This window comes from Dipodomys ordii, unplaced genomic scaffold, assembly GCF_000151885.1.
Source record: "Dipodomys ordii isolate 6190 unplaced genomic scaffold, Dord_2.0 Scaffold43, whole genome shotgun sequence".
Lineage (NCBI taxonomy): Eukaryota > Metazoa > Chordata > Mammalia > Rodentia > Heteromyidae > Dipodomys > Dipodomys ordii.
The window spans coordinates 13,402,872-13,424,055 of record NW_012267259.1 but is presented as its reverse complement, the minus strand read 5'-3'; the positions used below and the strand labels follow the sequence as shown (position 1 = coordinate 13,424,055).

At 36.9% G+C, this 21,184-nt stretch overlaps 1 protein-coding gene across 1 annotated transcript in view; it reads right to left on the bottom strand.

Annotated features, from left to right (window-relative positions):
* Cdh7 (cadherin 7, type 2) overlaps positions 1-21,184 on the bottom strand; it is a 105,136-nt gene that overhangs the window by 80,360 nt on the left and 3,592 nt on the right. The window contains exon 2 of the mRNA XM_013018904.1: positions 13,751-14,158. Within this exon, the coding sequence (XP_012874358.1) occupies positions 13,751-14,158 (408 nt within the window). The remainder of the gene's footprint in view (positions 1-13,750; positions 14,159-21,184) is intronic.

The window sequence follows — 21,184 nt, the reverse complement described above, 5'->3', positions numbered from 1 at the left end:
TACTCCACCCTCAACATGGCCAGAGACTATACCTACAATAGCAGTCCTGAGGTCAGAATTCCCAAGTGGCTACAAGAGACTCAGTAACATGGAAGGCAGCGCCCTGGCCCACAGCCAAAAAATGCAAAAACCCTGCAAATAGCCTGGTTCTGCCTGAAGGAGAAACTCGACAGTGAATGAAAACAGTGGTTTCAATATGGTCGAGAAAAAAAGACTTGGCTAAAAGACCTGAAAGAAACAAGCAACAGCTTCCAGTTTCATGGAAGAAGAGATACTTCACTCATGCTTTCACACTATTCTGTGGAGAAGTCTTGGAGAGACAGATTTTGACTTTCAGTTAGTATTTCATTTCACCATAGGTTCCTTTTTAACTGGTTTATTTTTCACTGTGTTCAGTGAATCTTTAGCCCTAATTTTATGTTGTTGTCTTTAAAATTATGAAACTAAGGATAAACTAATGCTTAATGTAATTATGGCTTAGGGTTTTAAGAGAAGGGGGAATTTATATCCATATTTTTTCAAAAGAAAAAAGTCTTTATTTTTGTTTGTTGAAATGGTTGTGGATTATTATAGATTATAGAAATTGAATTCTGATGGTTCTGTTGTAGATTCTCAAGAAGAAAGGAAGGAAGGGAGGGAGGGAGGGAGAAAGGAAGAAAAGGAGAGAGGGAGGAAGGAAGGAGGGAGGGAGATAAGGAAGGGAGAAAGGAAGGGAAGAGAAGAAACAAAGAAAGAGAAAGGCAGAGAGAGAAAGGAAGAAAGAATGGCTAACAGTTCTGAAAATCATAATATATGAATTACTTGAGATCAAGAATTATTTAAACTTTTCAAGTAGTCATTTGAAATTGGAAGGGACTAGGGGTAAACTTACTTGCTTCTAATATATTAATAGCTGTGTATAATTTACATTTCTAAAGATGGGAGCTGTTCTGAAAAGTGCCTCACAATTTTGTCTTTTTCCCAGGCAAACACGATGAACACTTGGGTATTGGGTTACTTTGCTTGCGCTGAACATGGTCATTCTCCTCAGAAGGCTTACCAGCTTTGGGAAATCTACTCTCTCTTATTCATACTTCCTTTGGTGCTTTCATATTCTTTCTGTATTCCTTTCTGTGTTTACACTGTCTTTTGAGGTTAGCATTGTTGTAGCTATTTTACAAGTGAATAAAATGAGAAAATAGGTTATTTGCTTGAAATTGCACCATTTCTATGTGGTGGAGCCTATAGGCAAACTCAGATCCTATAATTCTGCAGTGTGTGTTTCCAGGACAACCCCTGTACCCACCAAGAATCAGAGCTGAGCCTGCTGGATCACCACCAGGCATGTTATGCAAAGAATTCTCCAGTTCAGGGAAATGACAGTAAATAAAATTTAAAGCCTCAAGCTGTTCTAATATTAAAGCTTTTAAAAGGAAGAGTATACTATTTTTCTTTATGAGGAAAATAGTTGATATTAATACCTATTTGGAAATATTAAGAAAACATGTAATTTGATAAAAATCAGTATGTATGTGTGTGTGACATATATGTGTCCCAAAACCAAAATAGGTAATATGCATTTTATGTTTTACTAAATTTCAAGAGAACTCATTGCTTGGAAAAGTAATAATAATAATAGTCTGTTATACAGCAGTTGAAGCTTCTGAAATGTGATAAGCTCTGTACTCTGTGAGATTTCTCTATCTCTGACGTGTGCCTGTGTTCTGTGAGGGCAGAAAGTTGAAAAGGAAATGTTGTAACTTGTTGATCGCCATCAGTGCACTCAAAATTCATAGAGAAAACAAACTTTAACCAAAAAATCAAAAGTAGGGCATGCAGGAAGGACCACTAATTAGGGTCCACACTGGAGCTGATTGTGCAGATATAATTATCACACAAGATTGCTCTTCAGTATTGCCTGAGAATTCATGCATTCTTGCAACTTCTTCGTTAGGTCTGAAGCAGAGTGACTTCCTCCTCAAAGCTCACCCTGATTCCTGCCTTCCTTGTGTCTATTTTCTATCATCAATAGTGCTCAAAATTCCTAATCAAAAAGATCTAATCAATGGGCAAAGGCAATCTTGTTTCAGATCATTGCTTGTCACAAATGCTCCACCAAACTCACTGCACATAGCTGCTTGGCCACAAGTAAATGATTATTTTCAAGTGTTAAAACAATCTGCCAGTCAGGTGCCCATGGCTCATGCCTGTCATTCTAGCTACTCAGGAGGTTGACATCTTAGGATTGCAGTTCAAAGCCAGCCCGGGCAGTAAAGTCCATGAGACTCTTATCTCCAATAAGCCACTCAGAAAACAAGAAGTGGCACTGTGGCTCTACTGGTAGAGTGCATGCCTTGAGCTGAAGAGCTCAGGGAAAGCGCCCAGGCCCAGAGTTCAAGTCCTATGACCAACAACAGAAAAAAACATCTGCCAAAAGGAAAACTTCTTCTTCACTGTATTAAAGACATGTCTCCATTTCAATGTGAAGTTCATAATCAACACTTTCCTTGTAAAATTACCTTTACAAGGTTGTATGTGCAGATTTGCTTTCTATTTTAGAAATTTTCTTCATAAATTCCATGCAAGGGTTTAGCTTTTCAAAGAAGCCTGTATGATGTGCCAACATGGTGGGATCATTCTCATCTATTTTTTTCAATAATCATTTTAATTAGTGAAAAAATTGTAGATCTTCATATAGGCTATACTTGCACAAGTCTAATCAAATAAAATCTCGGTTGCTAGAATGTACCAGTATTTGCTTTCTTCTGAGCAACTAAGACAGAATAGTTAACTACCTAAAATCAGTTCTGTTATGCTTCAGTTCAGAAAATTATGTAAACTATGTCAGGGCTAGAGAAGATGTGGTACACAGAATGGAGTTTCTTACATATGCTACGGGAAGGAAAATGCCAATCTTTCTCTTATTTCATCTTCATTCCAAAGAACCCAGTACAGAATGTGAAATCTCTCCCTCTCTGCACAATCAGCTCCAGTGTGGACCCTAAATGACTCACAAATCAGAAAAAAAAATCTAATTTAAGCATGGTTTGACTAATTTCACTAGTGATCATCATAAACCTTTCAAACTCACATCTGTTGAACATTATGTATGTGTTGGCCAAATTTCGTTTGTATGTTTTGGGCTAAATACCTTAAAACATGTCAGCATTTTAACTGTGGAGATAAATAAAGATTCTAAGGGAAGCATTCTTATCAGATAATTGCACACTGTTTACACACACAACTTGCTGGGATGATGCTAATCTTTCTGGTTCTGGTGCTTTAATTACTGTTCCAGTAAAAGAGCCTCATCCTGAGAAATCACCCTTCTGCATTTTTCTCACAGAAGACAAGGATGGGAGCCCAGTTTAAAAGCAGACAAGGCTGAATCATATTCTTTTGCTTGTGCCTCCCACCCCCAACCCATAACTTATGGCTTTCTCCAGTTGCCTTTCCATGGTAACTGGACGGAAGAGAGTCCATGGGCAATTCTCACCCAACTTACTCTCAGGCAAACAGGAGTGATATTTATAAACCTTCCAGTGAAACCACTCTTCCAATAAAAATTTTCAAGTGTTATGTGAACTTTGGATGGCAACTGAACTGTAAATATACAATTGTCTCAATAATAAAGGAATCCTATTTTAATTAAATAGTATACTACACAAATGTATAACAAGGGTGGATTAAAGAAACACTCAACTAGTCTAATTCATTAGAAAAGCAGAGTCAAAATTCAGATCAATGAAACACCAGGACGCAGGCAATCAAAGGGGGTGGAGTGGAGTCAAGGGGAGAGTGATAGACCAGTGTAGAAGAGCGGACAATGAAGTCAAGAATGCAATGTAAGTCATACAAAATTAAGAAGAATGAGGGAAGGGATGGGTAGGACAGGAGTGGGTGAGAATGTGGAAAGAGGCGACATTGATCGAGATACATTGTATTCTTAACTCTTTTGATAAATGCAACCCTTTTGAACAATTACTTAAAGATAATTTCAGAAGTCAAAAAAAAATAGTACTTAGGGGGAATTCATGCTCAAAACCATTTTGGATGCAAGAATACCTGGATGATCAAGTCTCTCAAATCAGCAGAGAATTTGCATATAATTTACAGAGTTCCCATCTATTATGCCACTTCTACATTACTTGCCATAAGTGATAAAACATAAATGTTATGAAAGTAATTGCTATATTATTAGGGCGTCATGACATGGAAGGTCTTTAGTGCAGACAATTTTCCCCCCAAATATTTCTGACCCATAGCTAAGTAGATGGGGGGGTCGGGGAGGGAGGTGGAGAATGAACTGCTGTTAAAAACGACTCTTTTTATGAGTATTAAAAGTTTAGGTAAGTGAGCTGACTTACAACTCTCTAAAATTCATATGCTGAAGCTCTAGCTTCTGATGGATGGAGTTTGTGCACAGGGCAGTTAAGGGTGAATAGGGTCTTACGTTTGGAAAACTAAACCCATAACAAAGGTAGCCTGACAGGAGGGAAAGAACCCTGTCCCTGGAGCCATCTGAGGATATAGGCTGCATTCCAGCATTCCATAAGCAAGGCAGAGGCTGTGCAGAATCTGGCTGCAGGCCCTTTGATCTTGGACTTTACCTCCTGCAAATGGTAAGAACTTGACTCCTGTTGACTCCTGTTGTTCCAGACACCCATTCCATTAAGGAAGCTTACAGAGACCAACACATGATACAACCTTTCAAAGTGTCACTAGTTTGCTCAATAAAAAAAACTAGTGGTAATTTTAGTTTGAATTATTCAAAGCTTTTAGAATTTAAAGGGAAAGGGGTTATATCATCCACACATCCACTGGTAGGCATTCCAGCTTTTCTCCGTGTCAGTTCTAATATCTGTTTCTAATTTTCTCACTTCCTTTCAAATGCACATATTTTATTTTCAAATGTACTTATTACTTCTTCTCTAACATAAAAGGATATGCTTTCTGACTTCTAAGGCGTTTGAAGATTTACTCGGTAATGATTTTCAAACATAATCTCATAGATTAAAGAAGAATAATTACAAGGAACTGTCATTACTACTAAATCTATTCAATATTAAATATAATTATATTCCCTGTTTATATTTCATGTCTGAATAGATTCAAGTATAAAGTATTAATGATATTAGATTGAATTTTTCTATCAATTTTTTTAACTTATCGATTCTGTCCTTCATTTTTGAAATCATGCTTTATTATTAAAAAGCTAACTATTTAGTTCTCATGCTTACAGTGTAAAATAGCTCATTTTATTTTATAAGTAACTGAATAGGAGCTTTTGTTTTTAACTTTAGATCAGTAGAACAGTGCCTTGGAACCCTAAACTATAAACAGTGTTATTGAAAGATTCAGAAAGAAAAAGTGCAATCAATTTTGCCTAGACACGCTAAAATGATATATTTCTGAAAACCCCAGTCAATTGCTACATAGAATTACACACTCCTTATAGATTTAGGTGTTGCACAGCTTTCAGATGAGCTCAGGCCTCAGCCTCACTGAAGGCTGTGCTGGTCTCTGAGTCATCAGTCAGTGCATTTGGTGTAATCGGTAATGCCGTGCATCATTATCTATCCAATAGCATGGATAATTATTACTTTTTCTTTCAAAAATTCTAAACCTCTTGATGCCATATTTTCCAGCAAAGAAAAATGGGAAGGCACCCCCTTAAACAAGCAAATCAAAGTGAGCATCACTGGGAATAAAATATGCCATTATCTAGCACCTCATCCTACGAATCAGTGAGGATGAAAAACATAACTGCTGTAGTGTTCTAGCCAAAAGATGACTCTTGAATGTGCTCACTCAAGAGAACAATAACAGGACATGTTGCCTCAGGTCTGTATTCTCAGATATTTAGGAGGTCAAGATCAGAAGGATTGCAGCACTAGGTTAAGACAGATAAAAGCTTAGCAAGACTCATATCACAAAGTTTAGCTGGCTGAAGTAGCAGATGGCTTTGATCTCAGCCTTATTAGGAAAGAATCTGTCCAGGTCAGCCTGGACATAAACAGTATACCTTCTGTCTCAAAAGTAACTCAAGTAAAAAGGATGGGGAAATGGCTAAAGTGGTAACTGTGCCTGCCAAGGAGCCATAAAACCATGGGGCCAAACCTCAGCAGTGAGAAAAGATTTTGAAAGGTTCATACTGGGATCAGGTTCACATCGTGAGATGCTCTAACATGTATTTCCCGATCACAAAACCAAAGCAAGCAGGGGGATAGACAGTGTAAAATACTAGATTTTCCCCAAAGAAGTGTTTTGTTGGGTTGATTAGCAAAACTTGAACCTCTTGCAGTGATTGGTATTCCTGCTTTAAATCAGTACTGTAGCCACAGTAGATAGTAAAATGTGGGATGGGCTCTTGTGTTTAAGGATCAAAATTTACAAATCATTGCTGAGTCCAAGATCACTTCAAAGTAGGTTTTATCTGGGTATGGTGGTACATAACTATAATCCCAGCGATTCAGCAGATGGAGGCAGGGAGATTCTGTTTGAGTGTAGACCAGGCAAAGTTAGTGAGACCCTACCTTAAAAAAAAGAAAGAAAAAAAGAAAAAGCTATGGATGAGTCAGAGGATTTACTTAGCAGGTAGAAGGCTGTACACATAATCACTAGTACTACATAAATAAAAATAATGATAAACTGAAATAAAAGGATTTAAAATTTGGGCTGGGAATGTGGCTTCACGGTAGAGTGCTTGCCTAGCATGCATGAAGCCCTGGGTTTGATTCCTCAGTACCACATAAACTGAAAAAAGCCAGAAATGGTGCTGTGGCTTAAGTGACAGAGTGCTAGCCTTGAGCAAAAGATGCTCAGGGACAGCACCCAGGCCCTGAGTTCAAGCCCCAGGACTTGCAAACAAAACCAAAAACAAACAAACAAGAAACTATGTGATCTCAATTAGATAAATGAGAAAAAAATCAAAATGCATTGTTTCAGAGACCTGCAACTCTAATCTTAAGGACTGCATCTCCCTACTCCAACTCCTTTCTACAGAAAGCTTCTCCTAGTAGAGTTTTAGAAGACTCTGCCCTAGTTTTGAGAAAAAACACATTTCTTTATTTTATTTGAGGATTACATAAAAATATTTTTTTAAAAGATGCAGGTAAGTTACATCCTTCATGCAAGCATTTGTTCACGGATCCCTGCATTCCCTTTCTGTTTGATTCACTCCCACAGCTGGAGTTTCGCCTCAAAATTGACTGCCTCTCTTTGCCATCTGGTTACCTGCTTGGCTTGTCAAGCCGATTGTGATTTTTATCAAACAGTTGCTTTAATTTTAACTTTTCAGTCAAGTACAAAGTCTGTCACAAAGTAAGGATTTGGTAAGTGGGTGAAGCAGAAAGGAAAAAGGGAAGAAGGAAGCAGATTCAACAGCACCTGAAGGAGAATTATTTCGGATACTATGTTAAGCATAACACTAGCTGCTTCCTGGCAGTCAACTTAAGACTGTCAGTAGAAGTCATACAACAGGATCAAGCCAAGGTCCACGCATTATACTAATTAGCGTTCTCACCCACACACCAGCGAAGGCTGGGGCACTGTCCAGTTTTCTAGTTCTGCTTAATCTCAGAGACCATGGCAGATTTACCAGTTCGTTCTACAGGCCTGGCACAAATATCCTCTCCAAAACCATTATAATATACTTTGTACAGAACCATCCAACTGTCAATTTATGTCTTGCTTTCATACTCAAAATACCATAAATGCAATGTAAAAGTTCAGGTGTAGCCTCTCGTCACCTAACAGGTATCAAGTTGAGTGTATATAAACATACACAGCAAATAAGGCAGACAGAATTATAGATGATTTTGATAATCACAGGAGAGCAACTCTGAGGCTTAATTGAGACTACCTAGTGTGGCTACAATAGGGACATAATGAAAGGTTCCCTACTTCCTCCAACTTTTATCTACATAGCTCCATTTGCTAGAGCCTTTGGCAATTATCTTCACTTGTTTTGCAGATAATACTGAACATATCAAGCCCATTCTGTTTATATAATTTTGTCTTCTGTATCTCAGTGTCACGATGTCACACATTCTATTTTCTGTAAGGTTAACAGAAAAGAACAAAAATTGTGAATTATTGATTTTGTGTGGAGAAAATGCATTTAATTCCTTACAGAAGTACTGGATTATTATAAGAGCTAAAAATGACTGCCAGGGGCAATTTCTAAAAATCTGAACTTATTTGCCTCCCACAGAGCTGATCTATGTCCAGATGCCTTTTGAAGCCAGCAGGGCCCCACACTTTCACCAGCAGGCTTCCTAGTACATAAGAACAGGGCTTTCACAGCCAGATTCTGATTATAAACTTTCTATGCTTCTAGACAGTCACTAAAGAAAGGAAAAAAAAATCTGGCTTTGTGTTCTCCTAAAACTTAATCTGACTTGAGGAAAAAATTACATATTTTTGTTTGTTTTTCTCTAGAATATAAACAATGTAGGTTTCCCTCCACTGAATACATTCTTCTCTTAAGTAATTAAATTTTGGAACTCATTATTTTCTTTTTGTGAACCTAACATGAAATCTTTCAGCTCGGAATTCTAATTTCCAGTGTATTCATTTAAGGCAACTTCTTTTCATGGGGAGGTTTGCGGTTCTAGACCACTGGATGTAGCTTTGTCTACGGAAGCTGAGAGTCTCCTGGACGAGACACCTAGGAGATGTTAGAAAGCACATGTCATTGCTCTCTAACAGTTTTAATCAAGCTTCGTGTTAGAGGAAAGCGGATTCTCAAAGGTGGGTTTCTATGTGTTACATTTCTGACTAAGAAATAGGTATAAATTCTCCTTGGATGGCCAGAGAAAAACAAGGCAGGGGTGATATTACAGCAAGGAAGAGAGCAAGCACACATCTCAGTAAAAGTAGCAGCATTGGGCACAGCCGTACATGGGTAACACATTACAGTTAGGAAAGAAAACCATTTACTGCCTGGAACAGAGGCTGGGTGGTCTGATAGACTTATGTTGGGAGTTTTTTTTTTTTTTTTTTTGTCAAATGGTTAGGGGAATTTCAATGAACAACAGGAAGGTGAGGGAAAGATTGGCTGGAAATTTCACTATGAACCAATGGAATGGGAAGAAATTGTGAATTCCTGTGTACACTGAAGAGCACGAGAGGAAAGGTGAGCGAACAGTCAGGATGCTCTAAGTGCAGCTGTGACAACAGAACCCGGTAACTTGAAGGAATGGATGGGGTAGAATGATGGAGGGGTGGCATTGATCAAGATGCTTATATGTATGGGTTGACATGGCAAATTGAAAAGCCTTCATACAACTACTTACGGTTAATATTTTTGAAAGAAACAACAGAATAGAAGGTGAGAAGAGAGGGCTTTCCACTTTGTACTCCCCAAAGAAGGGCTAGAAAAAGGGTGTGCCAATCATTAATAAAAATATGAAAGGGGGCTATTATTCTTTGAATTAGAGATCAGTCAATGTAATTTCTCTGTCCTTAAGTCTTACACATTGAAGATAAGCACCTGATCAAACTCTATCCCAAGTCAATATATGTGCTCTCCACTATGAAATACAGCTCTGATTCTTGGACTCAGCCAGTATAAGATCTAAAGACTTTCCTTAAATATACACATTTAGGAGCAAAAGAACACCAAATTATGTGACAAGAAAAGAATAGAAACCCAGTGGTAAAAATCAGATTACTATTGTCTCCAACAGTACAGAAATCTCTGCCTGTTCAACAGACTTTCCTAATTCTGCCTTGGGTTATAATATGTCAGGCAATCTCAGTGAATTAGCTCAGATAATATGGCTGAAAGACATATTGTTGCCTCATTATCCTCAGTGTGTTAATGACCAAATTTTATTCAGCCCCCAGTCATTTAATTGATCTTGTTGGGCAAAAGCCTTTAATACCAATTCCAAATTTAAAAGCCTGCAAAAATTTTGAGATACAATTTCTCAATTTCTTCATACACTCACAACATATCAGTCTCCTAGTTAATTGGGATAGATACAAATACTATTCAGTGTATAAAATACTGCCCACTGTAATCTGATCCATCACACATATAGCAATTCACATATAAATATAGTAGATTGTCTGTATTCTCAATTTATAAATAATGTGTAATGAAGTAGAAAATATGTCTAAATTAGTCAGATGCATACTACAAATATTTTGATAACACTTATTAAGTAGCAGAATTAGATGATAAATATGCCAAATTTATGGGTGAAGACTAAAGCATAATCATATTTAGGCAATTTACCCTGAGTTATACAACCACTAAGGCTGTGGTAGAGCCAGAAATAAAGCTGAAAACATTGACATACATTATGTTCTCCATTACTTGATCAAAATAAGCAGTAATATGTATCAAATTTTTCACCTACACTTGAAAATTTATCTAAGAAGCTAGACCATGTCTGCATGACCAACAGTGAAAATCTATTGGACACAAAGATTAGTGTACATTGTCTAAAATCCTGTCCTGTGTTCAACTGCATCACTACTCCTCCAAAGCATTGTTTACAATCTTTCATTTTCTGTCTTTTTTTTCTCTAGGTGCCAGATCCTTTAACTAAATAAATACTCATAGAATATACATTTATTTTACATATCAAAGGAACAAAATATGTACTGAAAGCCAGGCACTGTTGACTCATACGTGTAATCCCATCTACTAAGGAAGCTGAAATCTAGGGATCACTGTTCAAAGCCAGCTCAAACAGGAAAGTCCAGGAGTCTTTTATCTCCAAGTAATCACCAAAATCCAGAAGCAGAGCTGTGGCTCAAGCAATAGAACACCAACCTTAAGCAAAAAAGCTAAGAACAACACCTAGGCCCTGACTTCAACCCCAGTACTCTCATAAATATGAAATCAGAAATGTGCTAAAGTCAAAGGGATGCTTATTCAGAACAACAACAACAACAACAACACACACACACACACATAATTACATCATCAGCTCATGTCCTTAATCTCACCTTCTCCAGTCTGTCACCTCATTCTAAAGAATCATAAAATGATAGTGGAATACCTGGTACTTTTAAATGTTTTGGTCTATAAATCTTAACACCTTCCACCTTCTCAGATTATTAGTTTGATTTTTTATATATTTTGTCATCAGAAAATTTTAAAAATTCGTTTCGATCCTGAATATTTCCTAGAGAACATCTGTGTCAAACCTGAATACACAGCATGCAAAGACAAATAGATACAAACTTATAGTCTTCTTGTATAGATTTTACTAAGATAATGAAGGAAGCATTCAACTTCTTGAAAAAACAAAACAGTGTTGTCCAATCACATCATACACATTTGGAATTTAAATAACATTAAGGTTATCAAATTTCAGACTTTCAAATAGACATTAGAGATTATTGATGAGTGAACATTCTGAATTATTACTTGAATATAATTGAAAGCACAGTCAAAAATTGTGTAACTGTACTGATATTTAAAACATCAAACTAGCCCAAGCAACTCTGAAAACAAATTATTGTGAATATTTTTTATTGTTTAAAAAAAGTTTAGCCAGGTGTTGGTGGCTCATGTCTGTAATCCAACTACTGAGGAGCCTGAGATCTGAGGATCTGGGTTCAAAGCCAGCCCAGGCAGAAAGGTTCCTGGGAGATTCTTCTTTCCAATTAACCACTCAAAATCAGGAAGTAGTGCTGTGTCTCAAAGTGGTAGTCTAACCTTGAGCACAAAGAGGCGCAGGGACAGTGCCCAGGCCCTTAGTTCAAGCCCTACAGCCAGTAACGACGATGGCGATGACAACAACAACAACAACAACAAAAGATTATATTTTCACAAGAACTTGGTATCACCTAATAGCCAATACCACTTTATGGGCTGGGAAGGTGGCTCAGTGGTGCTTGCCTTGCATGCATGAGGCCCTGGGTTCAATTCCTCAGCACCACATAACAGAAAAAGCCGGAAGTGGCACTGTGGCTCAAGTGGTAGAGCAGTAGCCTTGAGCTGAAGAGCTGAGGGACAGTGAGTGCCCAGGCCCAGAGTTCAGGCCCCAGGACTGACAAAGAAAAAGAAGAACTAATTGTATATTATTGTATATTATGATCCATTGAATGAATGGAATATCCATTGAAATGAATGGGATAAAGAGATAGATTCTTGGTCAAGAGACTGAATAACCGTATTTCTCAGTTTTTGTTTTTGTTTTACAAGATAACAACTTAAGAAAACATTAGAAAAAATTAGAGTGTGTGTGTGTTTTATGTATGCTTTCTTAAGGAAGAAAATGCTCTTTAGCATGAATCCAAAAATAAATCTATATAGACAAATGAATTTATTAAATCTTCTGTTTATAATGTAGTACCAGTCACTATCTATAGAATACACAGGTACTATAAGAAAAGACAATAGCAGAGTGCAGGTAATCCTAGCTACTTAGGAGGCTGAGATCTGAGTATCACGGTTCCAAGTCAGCCTGGGCAGGTAAGTCTGTGAAACTCTTGTCTCCCATAAACCACCAGAAAACCAGAAGTGGCGCTGTAGCTCAAGTGGTAGAGAGCTTGCCTTTAGCTGAAGAGCTGAGGGATAGTGCCCAAGCCCAGAGTTCAAGGCCCACAACTGACCAAAAAAAAAAAAAAAAGAAAAGAAAGAAAAGACAATAATAAATATAATAAAAAATTACTTAGGTTAGGTAGATTCCCATCCACACAAATATTTTAAACTGTGTTCAAATGAAAATCTGGCCCACAGAATAATAAAGCCAAGATTCTCCTTGGATCTTTGCATTGAAAAATTGATTTATGGATAAATTCATCAGTTAGCTCTACTTCTTTTTATAAGGAGCAGAAGCATTCAAATGACAAATTGAAGAACAGAAATATAAATATATGGATTTCTCCAGAATATGCCCTGCCTTGGAAACTTTCACTATACTAAACACCAATCTGAGAAATTCAGAAAACCATTACAGATCTTAAAAAGGGAGGAACTGCAAATATTATCTAATATAGATTGCAAGGGAAGGAAACACCCTTCCTTCAGCCAGTTCTCTTGTCCAAATACACATGAGGAAAAATAATCTCCACTAGACCATGAAACAACTGCTCATCATTTATGTAATGTCATTCTGATGCATTCTGTTCACATTCACTATAACTAAAAGGAGAATTAAAGAGGATGACAAACAAACAAAACCCAGAGATATATAAACATAAGATGATTCACAAACATAGGTCTGAATTGCTCATAATTTGGAAACCATCATTTCATATTGTTTCTAAGCTGTATTAGATAGACAGGTAGGTATGTAGATAGATCCATAGATAGATAGATAAATAGATAGATAGTATATACAGATATATTTCACTTTCTGTTTCTAAGGTCTATCACATGTATATATAATAAATACATAATATGCATACATATAACATAAACATAAATATTTTACACAGTACTGTATCTCAAAAAGAAACTTCTGGAATGTCAACTATTGTAGTAGCCCATTATTCCTCATTTATTGAAAAATATTCCAATTTTGCTACCAATAGTTTTTCAATCTGTGTATATTGAGAAAAAAAATCAGGCCTCCGGGACACCTCACCTGTTCTAAGAGTAAAAACGCCACTCCCTAAATGATGGCTTCTCAACACTGAACCAGATGATATCTTGAATACAAAGCCACAGTAGCCAATGACAAAACACTTTATACACTCCTTCATTTTCTGTTTTCCATCCCTAAAGCAAAAGTGATTCATTCTTCATGCAACACAGACGCCAACCATCAGCAATGGCGGGGCTGAAAGGCTGAAAGCCTACCTTGCCTACATAGAGGGGGTCTGAGCCCATGTATTCTTCCAGCACAAAGAACTGGTTCCACACCCAGCTGCGCTTGGTCCGGGAGCGTCCCGACTGGAAATACGGCTTTGATCTGGACCTTGAGAGCTCTCCTTGACTCATCCCAGAAAAGCACAGGAAAAGAGCTATCAGCTGCAGAAAATGGCAGAACTCCACTTTGCCCAACTTCATCTCTTTTTTTTCTCTTTCTTTTTCCTGTGTAAGAAAAAAACCTTGACAAAGGAAAAGGCACAGTTCCAGTTGGCTTAGTAGCTCTTGCCTCCGGCAGGGTGTCAACTGCAAGTCCAGAGATAATAATTTGTAGAGTGGTGGATTGGAAGGGGTCACCGGTGCAGAATAGCTTTTGCCAAAGAATGGTGTAAGAAGTACCTATCAGAACAAAGAGAAGAGCTCATGTCACCAACCAGAACACAGAAGAACATCGTGCTTTCATTTACTAACTTATCTTGAATTGTCATGATGTCATTATTTGGATAATCATAAATATATTAGTGATATACTCTAAAAGATAGTGATCATTGCCATAATTTTAAATTACACATACATATGTGATGTACAATAACCTTGATGTATTGTAATCTTCATTCCATCGCACAGCCTTAAAACTTCATCTTACTTCCAGAGCGTTTTATTTGAGCATATGGTTTATCTCACACAAATGAAGTAGCATTATTATAAACACCATTTTCACATCAGCCTCTATGCATATATATGCATACCAGTTCATTTTACTCATTGGCACGGAATGTGAAAACCTAACAGCTCAAAGCAGGGATTTCACTGGATAGCCAGGACACAGGCTGGTTTTAATGTCCTCTGTGAAACTGTGAAGAGAAGTAAAGTAGGAGGTGATTCAGAATGATTTGATTGATTCTAAGTCACAGAACACCAGCTGTTTTGATGTGTTCTGATTTGATTGGGATGCGATAAAAAGCTCAGTACTTTTCACTTCCAACCCTTCAAACGTATTGTCGTGAACACTGTGCAGCATGTCATTTGTTCCTCTACAAATATTTTCTGAATATTTTTAGCTTGCCTTGTGCATAGTAGGGCCTTCTTCTATTAATGGAATCAAACTAACATTGTTAAATAACTGAGTGGGGAAACAACTTTATTCCTCAGCCCCATTGGGGCTTGCCGGTACCCAGGAGGGACTGCTTAGTGACCACATAGAAACATCTTTTCATTCAAATATGTATGTGCAGAAGTCACAGAGTTGTGATGCTGAAAGAAGTATAGAAAGTTACAACAGACACTTTCAGTCACAACCCCAAAACACAGAGGAAATAGAGTAGAGTTTATAATAAGTTGCTCATTTCAATCACTGTTTCACTTTGGTTGTGAGTTCAATTTATCTCCTATAAATAATTCAATGAGATAGATAATGAAGGAAAGGGATCATCAGATGTGTGTGTGTGTGTGTGTGTGTGTGTGTGTGTGTGTGTGTGTGTGTGAGGAAAATAAAACCATAAGATTACTCCCAACTAGAGGAGAAATGGAATATTCTGAGCTTTGGATGTTTGTTCTTTCCATATGATAAAAATGTCTGTTACTCACAAGATAAAAGGTTTTGACAGTCAAAGTGTTTAGGAAAAAAATTACACCTAGCAGAATACTATTTTATTAGATATTAGAAATATTAATAAAAATTTAGTTTAAACAGTACACATATAACTAGACAAAACTGATTTTGAACTTCATTTATATATGCATATACATAATAACTATTAAGTTTTGATATTCCAAGGGGCATTTCAAAATGATCCAATATCACAATATTCATGCATACTGAGAACCATCAAATAAGTGATTACTAATAGATCCTATTAACTGATTGAGTATGTTCTCCCCAAATCCTGTGACCGGAGGCAGTGTTAAAGGTAACAGAGTGATTTGGTTAAAGATATACCACTTCAGCTTGATGGCTAGATGAGCTCATAATGTTCAATAACACAGTAAAATGACATAGTAACAGTAATTCCATTCATATTTCAAAATTAGCTTAAAGAAATGGGTTTTATTTTCAAAACCTAAAGAAATTATAAGCATTTGAGGTGGCAAATAAGTTAGAATTGTCCTGATTTGATCATTACCTAATGGACACAGGTGTCTAAATATCTCAAGGTACCACACAATATTTGAAACTCTTGTGTATTGATTAAAATCATGTTAAAAGGTGAAGAAACAGAACTTTTCCCATTTAGAAATCACCCTTGAGGACTAGCTGTCTTAAATGTGTTTGGGTGTCATGTCCTGAACGTCCATTGCAGGTCTCTCAGTTACGTGGGATCATGGGAGTTCTGCAGGGGAATGGAGAGATACGCAAGAGAATCAGGTGTTTAAAGGAGAAAATGAAGCACTGGATATGGATTAAAGCCAGGAGAGCAAATATCATGAGAGTGGCCATAGTCACGTGGCCAAGGCCACGGTTCGCTTCATTTAGTGGCAGACTGAGTCAGTATGTTGGGGGAGAGATGCTTGGATTTATGGTCAGAGGGCTGAGATAAGCATGGGAACCTGAGAGTCAAAATCAGCTCCAGACCCTATTCATTTCTCCAGAGAGAATGAAATCAGTTCCAGACCCTATCCATTTCTCCAGAGAAAATGAAATCAGTTCCAGACCCTATCCATTTCTCCAGAGAGAATGAAATCCTCTTTAAAAGTAGCAAAGTTCTTTATTTCATAGAGATGACTTTTAAGTGCAATAGAGTCAGAATATATTTTCTAGGCTTTTTATGGATGGAGTGCAGTTGGTAATAGGATTTCAGTGTGATCATGGGTCTCACTTCTAATAGAAGCAAGAGAGGATGGGCTTTAGGAATCCCAAACCTAAGGGATTTGTATAATTGTATACGGGTTAAGACTGGACTTTTGCATTAAACCAAGAGTCCAAGTTGGATCCATTATGTGTGAATTGCACCCTCTTGCCAGAAGAGAGGGTTTGAGTAACTGCAGCTATAAGAAGTTCTAGCACAACAGTTCAACCTCTCAAAAATGTAAATGAAAATAGTGGTAACTATTATACATTATCAAGAGAGGAAGTAACACAATGCTAAGATAGTATTTGTCACATCCAAAAGCAAATTGATCATAGCTGCTAAGATTATGATAGTGATATTTTTGAGTTTGAAACTGGTGATGATAAAAGGAAAGTTAACTTGTGAAGTTACTTTTCATTCTAATGTTACCAATCTCATGACATCTTAGACAATCATACTAAATGAAAATAGTCATGATGGTTCTAGGCCATGCCAGAAAATAAAAATTATGTTTATGAGTCAAGAAATCTAGATAGACACAGAAGCATCAAAATACTTCAGTAAAAGCAACATAATTATTTCCTAAATGCCTTCCCTCTGTTACTTATGGCTACTGCTGTTCAAATGACAGAAGTTTGCTGGAGTTCACTTGGTGTCCATGGATAAGGAGCAAACCCCACGATCTAAACTAGCAACAACATCACTGGGCTCTCTGGATACACAACCTTGCTGTATGACCTTGGATCCTCTGGGATTTTATTTTCCACATTTACAAAAGGAGAGTGGGAGTAGCATGTAATACCAAGTCTTGTTGTTTTATTCAAGTAAAACATGGAGAAATAAAAGCTGACTTCCATTTATCTGTGTTCATTTTAATATAATATACATAGGAAGCATTATAACATTGAGAAGTAAAACAAGAGAATTAGGATTAGCACAGGATTGAGGAGCAGTCAAAGTGCTGTTCAAGAGTCTACTGGATTCACAACAACGGATACCAGACTTCTCATTAATCTGGACTAAAAGCTTTTGCTAATTATATAAAATGGATTTTTTTCCTGGCATTTTAAAGCTGTGATGAAGAGCATATGTCCAATAATTAAATATAAAGAATAGGAAAATTTAAGAATGTGGACAGAATATTAAAGAAGCATTTGGTTTGCTTATGAAATGCAGTATGTTCTCTACATGGAGTTGCTACTCTTTAACTGGCTCATTCATCCTCTTGAAAATTACTTTTCTTTCATACAAGACTGGAGGTTTATCAAAGCCTATAGAAGATACACAAGAAGGACAATGCAAGAGATGACATAGGTGTCAACTCTGGAATCCTGGATATGAGGGAAAGACACCTAAGAATTTTGTTTCACTTTTCCCATTGAATCTAAGGGCTCTCACAGAAGACAGAGTGAACCAATACTTTGGAGAACAGTGTCAACCCACTCTACATTTCTAGCTATGGGGTCTAGACTAGGGGATAAGTATAGAATCAACATTCAAATCATCTTTCCATAATACTCACATTGTGATGAATTGCATTTTCAAAATGGAACAATATACACGCAATACATTAGCAAAATCTTTAGTCATTTTAGCATGTTTATGAATCACAGCCATTTTGTAAACAATTATATTTCTTTTCTGCATTGTTTGGAGAATATGTCTGAATATTGAGCTTTTTAAAAACAATATGAATTAGAATCTATAATACTAAACCAGGATATTTTAACTGGTTTGTGTATATTGTTGATAATACTTTTTGTGGAGTGCACTTGAAAAAGAATAAAATGCTGTCAGTGCAACTAATCTGAAATGAGCACGTTCAAGTCACAGTGAATAGTATTTTCAGTAGTTACGAACTCTATGAGGGACATGTTCCAAGAGAGCCGAGGAGAGTTTTCTGAAGCAGGTTAGCTGTCTCTATTATTAACCATCCTTCTCCAATCCCTTGTTTTGCAATATCAGACCAGTGTTCTACCTAACACATCCTGGTCTGAGCTGATTTATCATCTAGGAAAGGACTCTGGAGAGTCATAAAAACCTTTACATTTTGGTGTGTGTGGTTGTTAAACAGAAGATGAAGTTTGAATCGGAGACTTTCTCTTATATTTTTTAGCCTCTCTAAACAGGCACAAATTACAGTTGTCAGTTTTTCACAATGAGCTAACTATGGACTGATGGAACAAAAACTCACAAAGCAAAATATTGTCCCTCTGAAGCAAGCCCTGTACCTCCTCCCCGGCATGTCTGCATGGCTCATTGTCTCTCTCTTCTGTTGGAGCTGCACATGCAGCAGCTAATAACAGGGGTCACATGAGGTATAGGCAGAGACCTCTTGGTCATGCTGTGTACTGTTTATCTTGACCTTATGAGAAAGCTTTGAGAATGACCCACAGAAGGCAAGACTGGCAACCTCTTTACTATGGTTGGCTCAGAATAAAGTGCATCCAATTGAGATAACTCCTGCTCAACTATTCTCACCGCTGGATAGTTGTAAGTGTGAAATCTCTGAGAAGAATATGAAAGAAATAGGTTATATCTGAGCCGAACACTCAGAGGAGTCAAACAAAGAGGTGGACTTGAAGATCTAGAACTTTTTTTTTTGCCGGTCCTGGGCCTTGAACTCTGGGCCTGGGCACTGTCCTTCAGCTCTTCAGTTCAAGGCTAGTGCTCTACCACTTGAGCCACAGTGCCACTTCTGCTTATGTAGTGCTGGGGAATCGAGCCCAGGGCCTGAGGCATGCAAGGCAAGCACTCTGGCACTGAGCCACCTTCCCAGTCCCTAGAACATTTTTTACTATGATAGTTCAAGGCCCAACACTAAACTAAATCATTTATTTGAATTGAAATCACTTTGTCATGCTATCATTTTGCCTCAATTATTTTGTGTTCAACTAAGTGTCAAATAATTATTTCAAAATGGATTGTTTTTCATTCATTTAAGATTAAAAGCTAATATTATCTTACCAAAATGAATTCATGATTACAAAAATTTCCTGGATGTTTGGGTTCACTTAGCATCTCTGCAAAACTACTTTTAAAATGAGAGCAATTTAGATCATGCTCTTAATTAAATGTTTTGTTTCTCCTTAGAAACAATGACTAAATGTTTATTGCTAACGAAAGAATGTTTTTATGCATAGGCATACCAATTATTAATAAGTATAAATTTTGTAACTCTGTCTCATTTGAATTAAAGTGAGCATGCTAATAGAATGACAATAGAATAAAATATATCACCTTCAGTTACTATACATTCACATCTGAACAGAGTTCCATATGTTATCTACCAATAATTTGTGCCCCTCAAGGATTATAAATTATACTGAAAGGAAATGTATTACCTGTTTAGATTTTTGTGGCAATTGTAGTTAAATGGGAAGGTGTTTATTTTAGTGCACTACAAATAAAAAATGCCTAATCACAGTCATATTACACACCCAGATGTCAGGAAGCAATTATTCACCTTGTCTAGAGTCTGTTTCAGATAGATACTTGAAAATATAAAATTACCTCAAGCCACACTGACACAGAAACAATATTCAATTCATAATATTTACTATAAGAAGTTATTCCTCAACAAAATCTTAAAATAATATAATAGGATGGGTATAGATTAGGACCCAATTATCTCAAAGTAAATTGAATCATTGAGTTTTTCTTGGAAAGCAATTATCCCAATGGTATTTTTGATACTCTCAGGGGATTTAACAGAACATTCAATGAGAATCTAGGTTACCCTTAACAGTTGAGTAAGACCCCAGAATGTAACTGATATTCTCTTGGATACTTTGCTGTTTCATCCAAAAATCGTAATAGTACAAGAAGTCATGGGTGTGCCAAAAAATGAAGAAATAATTCATTTTCTTGGCCTATTGAGAGGAAACAAAATTTATCAAGACAGCTTTAAAGATAAGCTACAATGGGAGAAGCTGTATGATGGAGGGTGACAAATTCCCTTGTTGAAAAGAGGAAAGGTTGCCACTCACGCCACAATGTCTAGAGACACTATGAAAACTATTGTCATTTCTTTAAGAACAACTCTCTACTTCCTAGATTTTTGGCTTCATTTGGGAGAAAGAAAAACATGGTCCAGTTGTACATTCCCTAGCCATGAAGTGGTTTTGTTGACCCTCAAGGAAGATACTGTCAATGTTTTCCTTCTTTTGTTTTGTCCTCTTCCTAATGGTGGCCCCTTCTGACACCTGAGGTCTGTCCTGTGATTTATCTCTGTCCACGAAGTTAGTTTGCTTAATATAAGCAAGTAAGTAAAGAAGAAGTAAGAAAAAAACAATCGATTATAACTATTTTTAAAGTAGAATGATATAATCCATGCTTTTTTAAAAAATACCCAAAGGGAAAAGATGTACTCTGATTTCCTCACTCATATTGGAGCAATTGGCAGAACTCAACACTATGGAGAATACAACAGGACAAACAACTTTGCAAGAGAGTTAACCACACTTTATTCCCAAACATAACATTACAAGATAAGCAAATGTACACAATACCCATGCCTTCTAAGAGAACGGAATGTTACTTCAACACAGAAAATAAAATACTTGAATTTTCATGAGAAATCCTGTGAGAGGAACACACACACACACACACACACACACACACACACACACACACA